The following is an 8,497-nucleotide window of genomic DNA, read 5'->3' on the forward strand; positions in this document are numbered from 1 at the left end:
CCTTCAAATCAGGAATTTTACGAAAAATAGAAAACTAACTAGATGAGACTTAATTAACAACCAACCAAATCTCTTTATCAAAAAACAATAACTAAATAAAGAATACTAATATAGATGATAATTCCACAGTCCCCCTCAAGCTGGGTTGTACAAATTGTACATGCCCAGCTTGCAACTTAACTCCTCAAATCTAGTTCTTGGAGGTGCTTTGGTGAGGATATCAGCAGTTTGATGTTGAGTAGGGATGTAGACAATTTGAATAGTCCCATTTTCGATCTTCTCCAGGATGAAATGATGATCAATCTCAACATGCTTTGTCTTATCATTGTGAACAGGATTTTTTGCAAGGTTGATAGCTGCCTAGTTATCACAGAATAACCTAATCGGTTGTTTGTCCATCACCCTCAGTTCACTAAGTAATCTTTGAACCCAGATACCTTCACAAAAATCCCAATGCTAATTATCTAAACTCAGATTCTGCACTACTTCGTGAAACAACTGATTATTTCTTACTTCTCCATGTAACAAGATTTCCCTAGACATATGAACAATAACCAGAAGTTGAGCGTTTATCCAGTAGATTCCCTGCATGATCAGCAAGAGTGTAGATATCAATCTCCCTTTTGTTACTCTTCCCGAATAATAATCCCTTTCCAAGTGTTGACTTAAGATGTCTTAGTATCCTATTCATAGCCTTCATATGCTCTTCTGTGGGATTATTCATGAATTGACTCACTAAACTGACAGCAAATCCAATGTCTGGACGCATGTGCGAGAGATAAATTAACTTACCAACAAGTCGTTGGTATCTCCCCCTATCTACGGGAATGCTTCTTGATTCTGCACTTATCTTTTTGCTTAAATCCATGGGTATATCTGCTGGTTTACAGCCAAGCATCCTTGTTTCCTTCAACAAATCCAATATATATTTTCGTTGAGTCACTGCAATACCTTTTCTTGACCTTGCTACTTCTATACCAAGAAAGTACTTTAGATTACCAAGCTCCTTAATCTCAAATTCCCTTACTAGATGTTGTTTTAAGACTTGTAATTCTTCCTTGAAATCACCAATAAGAATAATATCATCAACGTTGTGAGGACTCATGTTTTTATTCTTAAAATAGTTATTTTTATAATTATTTACCCTAGATTTAGTTAATTATATTTTAGTTGCGTGAATTGCCCTTAAATTTCGCTTTATCGCGCGCGAGTCGGAAGTTTGCGTATTTCGCATCGGAACAACTAAGTGGAGATTTGAGAAATTAATACTAGACTCGTAAGAGTGAGTAATTACAGTGTTAAAGGAATTACATTGGAGGATTAGTGCATGAGTGTACCAAACAAGAGAGGAATCGATAATGTACGACACTATTTCGACAACTATTCAAAGTTGATTTTTTGTACCCAACTTAAAGCAACTTTTCTCCAATCTTCCAACACAAGCCAAACACACAAAACCCTCCTCTCTCTCTCTCTCCATAGTTGGCCGAACCTCAAGGAGGAAGAAGGGAAAGAAAACTCCTCACTTCTAGCTTTCATTTTGCTTGCAATTCATCATCCAACTTTCTAGCTTCTTGGAGATTCATCCTAGCTTGGAGTAAGAAACAATCTTGTGGAATTTCTTGGAGGAAATTTCAGTGGAAAATTTGGTTTTCTTCAAGGGTTTTAAGGGTAACCACTCCACCTCTTTTATCTTTCAAATTACAAGAAGTTTAACGGTTAATCTTCATGGGTTTACAACCCTAAGCAAGAAAATAGGTTAGAGGACTTGAGGAAACCATTTATTTCGCTTTAAATCATAGGCTAGCGGACTTGATGAGACCTCTAGGTAGCTGACTTGAGGCTTGATTGTTTGGTTGTGGTTGTTTATGTGATATATAGCTTGATTATGGTTAGAAAGTGGAGAGAAATCGAAGGATAAATGAGAATACAAGCTGGCCGAAATTTCTGGTCATGTTGTTCTATTTTAGTTTCGAAATTTTGATGCTTGGTTGACTGTGAAATTGATGAATATATGTTGTATATTGTGTGTACAAAGTGCCTTTCAAAAATCGTATTGAATGGTTGTGCAAAACTTGAGTTTTTGGTAGAGGTTCGAATCTGGAAAACGTATAACAGTGCACTCGGACAGTGCTTCTTTGTCTGAATGTAACTCTTTGTACAAAAGCCAAAATTGAGTGCCGTTTGTGGCATTCAAAACTAGACATTTATATCTTTCCAATGGTATAAAAATCCCCTACTGGTTCATTTTGAGTGAACCGTAGTGAGTCGGCAAATTTGGCTGTTCTGTTTCGACTGTTTATGCGAATGAAACTGGGAAGCTGCATCTTGTGGCTCGATTTGGTCCCATTTGTGAAACGATTTTCAAAATGATGTCTTCTGATAAATTGTAGCATTTTGAACCTAGTTTCCAACGCCATAAACCATTCTCAATTTGAAGTTGTACAGAGCTAGATATGGTTTGATTTCGAAAATGCAACAAAGCTGGAAATTGGAAGATTTTCCCTTCCTTGCTGACCGAATGGTCAAATCTGTTTTGGGAGGCTATATTTCAAAAATTTTAGTGTCATTTAATCATCAATTGCTTATTAAATGTTTCTAAAACTTTGGTTTCAAAATTGGAGTGAATTGGGGCTGATTTCATTGGACAAAACGTTTGAAAAAGAAAGAGAAAATAGGATGGCAGATTTGCTTTGAAAATTTCATCAACTTTGGTCATTTTGTTAACTGTCTTCCCATGCAAGTTTGTGCCTAAATTTTTATAGAGAGGTAGTCCATATGGAAGTTCAAGTGTACCAAATTTGGTGTAATTTCAATACCATTTCGATGCCCAAATGATGCCCCAAACATTGCTTCTCGAATCTGGAAATTCACTGATCAGATTACAAAAATCAACCAAATTTAAACTATTATATCTTGTTGCCCAAAAATCCAAATTTAGTTCTGTTTGTTGTTTTTGAGACTTTGTATGGAACTCTTATTGTGTTACAAATTTCAAAGGCTGATTCACTTTCTGTGAATTTTACCGAATTTCCAAATATCGCCGAAAATTAAGACTGGTTCTGTCTTACCTTCGTGAATCAGCAACTTTGAGCTGAAAAATGAATGCTTTCTGTTTAGAATCTTGGAAAAGTGTCTTCTAGGAAATTTTAGTACTTTGAATCTAGTTTCCAACGGTATAAATTTTTCCATTTTTAGACATACTGAAGTCAAGATCTGATTTTACGAAGTTTATCGCGCAAAGCTGAAAATTCATGATTTCTTGGAAAATGAGTTTTTGAGAACTTTTTATTGTCTTTCGATATTGATCAACCGTTTTAAACTCATTTTCATGGAAGATGCAAGTTTCTCTTGTGACTTTAAATCCTCACTTTTGAATCTCGATTTTCGAGATATTAAAATTCTTTTAAGACATTGTCTTAGTATTACGCAAGTGCACATTCTTCCTTGTTTGGCAAGGGGTTTGTAAGTAATTGTGAATGATAATTAATTGTTATTTCTTCAGGCACTCAAGAGGATCTTAAAGAGAATCTCAGAGCCGACCACCAAAGATCTTATTTGCACTTACTCACTTATTTTGAATTGGTGAGTGTCAAGTGTATGAATTGTTGAAATTACTTGAATTGCTTCTCATTGATTAAATGGTTTAGAATTGTCGAGTCGAGTGTGTACTTTTTCGCACTCGTCCTCTTTTAATTGGTTATATAATTGAATTGCTCATAATTGAATTGTATATGGTTGATTAAATGTCGATTGGAGTGAACCTCATCGACTTATAATTATAATTGGGGGACGCCCAAATCTCAATTGGCCGACCTTGCGACTCGAGCCAGCATGGGCTTGGTCGAGAAGTTCGGTGAACCATGAGATAATTAAAAACTTGATCTATTAAGAGATCTCATTTGGCATACTCGTGGAGTAGTGCCTTTTATAAAAGAAGTGCGGGCCCGGAGCAGGAGGTGTAACGGTGAACATGAGAGAAGAGTAAGTGGAGTTCTACGGATTTAATACCTACCCGATTGACGGAGTGTCATCGCGGGGAAGTATTTGATTGAGTCTTGGCGAAGCAAGTGGAATCTAGCTCCTGAAAGCTCTAGTATCCTTAAATTGTTTCTGCTTACTTTTCCAACTTGAAATGTTAATTACTCGAACTTTACAGTTTTACGTACTGTATAATGTTATTGTTACTTGGTCTATGTGTTTGCATGTGTGTTTCTTGGTCTCACTGAGCGTTCGCTCACCCCATTAGTTTTGTTTTCCTTAACAAGAGATCGGAATGGAAAGAATTTTGGAGAAGACGGTTTGATTACTTTTGATTAGTATTTTGGGATGTAATTGATTAGCTGACTTCTAGTAGTTGTATTTTGGGAAGGTTGGTGTAATTCTGAGAACTTGTGGTGTAAGACTTGAAAGTTTAGTTAAGGGAGAGACGTCTCCTTATTTTGTCTTTTATTATTGGCTGTGTACCTTTAAGTTTAAATTTGACTTGTATTTGAGACCTGGCGAGAGTTGCGTAGGCGTTTCGCGGATACCCTTGGGTTCGCCCTTGGGAGAAGTGGGGGCGTCACAAACGTAGACAAGCAAACTAGCAATTTTCTTCTCAGTTGAAAACTTGACAAACAAGGTATGATCTGATTGGCATTGTTTATACCCACATTTTTTCATGAACTTTGCAAACCTATCAAACCATGCACGAGGAGACTATTTGAGTCCATAGAGGGACTTTTGTAGTCTATATACCTTATTTTTAGTGTGATAACTTTCCATTCCAGGGGGACACTTCGATATAAACTTCTTCTTCAAGATTGCCATTTAGAAATGCATTTTTAATGTCTAGTTGATGCAATGGCCAGTCATAGTTAGCTGCAAGTGAAAGAAGAACTTGGATGGTATTAAGTTGAGCAACTGAAGCAAAGGTATCTAGATAATCAATACCATATGATTGTGTGAATCCCTTAGCAATTAGGTGAGCTTTCAGCCTCTCAATACTTCCATCTGCTTTGTGTTTGATGGTAAAGATCCACCTGCATCCCACTGGCCTTTTTCCAGCAGATAAAATCACCCATGTTCCGTTCCTTTCAAGTGCTATGATCTCCTCATGAACAACTTTCCGCCACCTTGGATGTTTAAGAGCCTTATGAAAAGTCCTTGAAATGTGTACACTATCAAGTGAAGTAATAAATGCCCTGTATGTTGGAGAAAGAAAGTCATAGCTCACAAAATTTCCAATCGAATGTTTGGTACATGATCTTACACCCTTCCTTAAAGCAATTGGGATGTTATCATCATCATTCATTGGAATAATTAATTCATAAGAATGATAGGATTCAGCTGAGAGTGAACTTGAGAAGAATCAGAATTCAGGTTGGATTCATGACAATGCACGAGAGGTATGAGATTCTCACTCTCATTGGTGTTCTTTTTCCTCCTAGTGTAAACTTGAAGCTAAGAGGAGTCAAGTTGAATAAACTTGTGATTTAAGGTTGGACTACTAGGTAGTGAAGGCTCAAAATTGGTTTTCGATGTGGTGTCTAGGTCAGAAGGAAGACAAACTAGAGGCTAAGGTGTAGGTTGTGTTTGAGCTGTGTTCTGTATTTGGGTTAGCTCTTTGATGAGAAGTTCATCCCAAAATTGAGATTCCCTCATATTCTCTCCTTGAATGTTAGATTTTGGATAATAAAGCTTATGTTCATAGAAAATGACATTCATTGAATTGTATATCTTTTTGGTAATAGGAGAGTAGCATTTATAACCCTTTTGGTTGGACGAATAACCTAGGAAGACATATTTGATGGACTTAGGATCTAATTTAGTTCGGTTTAAGGAATGATTATGAACAAAAACCGAACACCCAAAGACCCTTGGAGGAATATCTGAGGAGATGAATATGATGTGAGGATAGGCTTTTAGAAGGACTTGGTGAGGGCTTTGAAATTTGTGGATTCTAGAGGGCATTCTATTTATTAAGTAAGCAGCAGTAAGAACTGCCTCACCCCAGAAATATTTAGGCATATTAGTTGTGAATAGAAGTGCTCTAACTACCTCAAAAAGATAGCGGTTTTTTCTTTCAGCTACTCCATTTAGTTGAGGAATATCTACACACGAGCTAGTATGGATGATGCCGTGATATGAGAGATATGATTCAAGATGGGACTTGAAGTATTCTTTGGCATTGTCGGTTTTCAAAATTTGGATATAAGCATTGAATTAATTTTGAACCATCATATGAAATTTTTGAAAGATGTGACTAACTTCAGATTTTTCTTTCATAAGAAATATCCAAGTAAGATGAGTGTGATCATCCACAAAAGGCACAAACCACCGAGCACCAGTGAGACTTTTAATTCATAATACACCTCACACATTACTATGAATCATGGTGAAATGATGGTAGGTAAGTGGTGACTTGGAGGAAAATTTGTACTAGTATTCTTAGCAAACTGACAGTTTTCACAGTGAAAAGAACTTGGCTTTTATTGATGAACAATTGAGGAAACATTTTTTCTAGATACACAAAATTGGGATGGCCAAGGCAAAAATGTCAAAGCATAATGTCATCCACATTATTTGACACTTGAATTGGAAATAAAGGAGTATAGATGACACAATGACATACTCTTTGACATACTAGTGGACATTTTGCAACTTGAATAATCAGCTTGTCTACTTGGAGGGTTATTAGTTTTGAGTAGGTAGAGATCTGACACCAACTCAGCATTGCCAATAGTCTTTCCCGATTCCATCTCCTGAAATTCACACAAGAATGGGAAAAATTTAGCGACACACTTAAGATCTCAACTCAACTTTCTAACTAAAAGTAAATTACAATTTAAATTTTGAACATCAAGAACAGGAGAGAGAACAATATCCTTTGTTAAGTATGCCGATCCTATTCCCAAAACCATGGGAAGGGAACCATCTGCAATACGAATGAAAAAGTTACCCATTTGAGCACTATAATCATGTAGGAGTGTTTCATCTCTTGTCATATGATCTGATGCCCCGAAATTTGTAACGACCCCACCTCCCCTTTGGGCGTACCCCAAGGTTTAGTGGACCGCCTGTCCAGTTCTCGCTAGGATTCCCTCACTTATTTCAAATAAAATAGTTCACAACCTCAAGCGTAAATGGAATAACAGTTCCCAAGTTTGGAACGTACATGTACATTCATCTCTATTCCAAACATTCATACAATCCCAAATATAACAAAAGATATGAATTCCAGATACATTCAACCCTAATCGAGCACTAGCGTGAGTACAATCGCAAAAATTCAAAAACTAAACTATGTTAGCCTGTACCAGTCTCACGCCCTCGCTCGTACCCCCTGTAAGGAAAACAAATTTAATGGAATAGAGTGAGTTAAAGCTCAGTGAGGTTCCAAAACTGCATGCAGACCCAAGTAGCAAGTTGGCCATATGTAAAACTTGAACTCTTAAAATGAGCGAGTGTAAAAGTTCATAAAAAGAAACAATAACACGACAAGTAATAATCATTTCAAAGTATAAAGATACAGATGGCTCTCAAGTAGGGGTGGCAATTTCCGACACGATCTGAAAACCTGACACGAACCTAACACGAAATTAATGGGTTTGGGTTTAGATTTTGAAGATTCGGGTCAAAATCGGGTCAGATCCGATAAACCCGAAAAAAAGCAGGTCAAAATCGAGTAAAAAATGAGTTGACCTGCTAACCCGTTTCTGAAATAAAAATAAATCAATAAATATTAAAAAAAATATCTAAAGACTTAATAGTAGAAAAATACACCACTACTGACTAGTGACTAGTGAGTAGTGACTACAACAAACAACAATTCACGTTCGTTCGACCAGCCCTAATTAGAAATCCTTCATCCAAATATTTCTTCCCCTTTTGGCCTTTTCTCTTCTAAAAATCTAAACGGCAAAATCGGAGAGGATCGTCTTGCCCTTCTTCACCTCACCTATCACTAGCGGACGGTGGTTAGAAGCAAGCAACAGCTTTTCTTCTTTGAGATTTGAGCAGCAAGAAAGGGCCAGCAGCTTTAGATCTAGCTTAGCGAAAAAGGTACACAGATTTAGATCTAGCTTAGCTAATCTGGTTGATGATGGCTTTGGTTTCTCGCTCTGTGTTTTCTTTTGGTGGTCAATTGGTCATGGGCTGTCGCTTGTAGGCTGGAGTGGAAGGCCTCCAATAAATTCTAATCGTAGTTGCCTCTGATAGATATCCTAAAAGACAAACTTCTTCAAATCTAGCTGCAAAAAGTGAAAGTAGAAAAAACTTGGGATTCATTAACCTCGATTTTCTTATCTGGCTCTGCCCCTATTTAAGATCATTGGACAAAAAATTCCTTTCTTGAGAGTCTTGTGTTTCCTTTCTCGCCTGACATAGAAAAGAATGTTTCTGATCCAAAAAGAAAGAGTAAAAGAAAAAAAGTCCAATTAGTACTAGATGGTGGTCGGATAATGCCTAAATCGCCTGACATAAAAAGATTCTACTTGCCTGCAATGTGACACCA

General features: G+C 36.9%; 1 protein-coding gene across 1 annotated transcript; it reads right to left on the reverse strand.

The window, feature by feature from the left end:
- Positions 1-535: 535 nt before the first annotated feature.
- Positions 536-1,105, reverse strand: LOC140006966 (uncharacterized mitochondrial protein AtMg00810-like). The gene has a single exon (XM_072049643.1). It carries the CDS (start codon positions 1,103-1,105, stop codon positions 536-538), a length of 570 nt encoding a protein of 189 aa, XP_071905744.1.
- Between the last annotated feature and the right edge of the window lie 7,392 nt (positions 1,106-8,497).

This window comes from Coffea arabica, chromosome 5e (assembly GCF_036785885.1).
Source record: "Coffea arabica cultivar ET-39 chromosome 5e, Coffea Arabica ET-39 HiFi, whole genome shotgun sequence".
In the NCBI taxonomy this organism is placed as follows: Eukaryota; Viridiplantae; Streptophyta; class Magnoliopsida; order Gentianales; family Rubiaceae; genus Coffea; species Coffea arabica.

Excerpts from the sequence above, each read along its gene's own strand:
- LOC140006966 (XM_072049643.1), bottom strand. The coding sequence starts at position 1,105 with ATGAGTCCTCACAACGTTGATGATATTATTCTTATTGGTGATTTCAAG.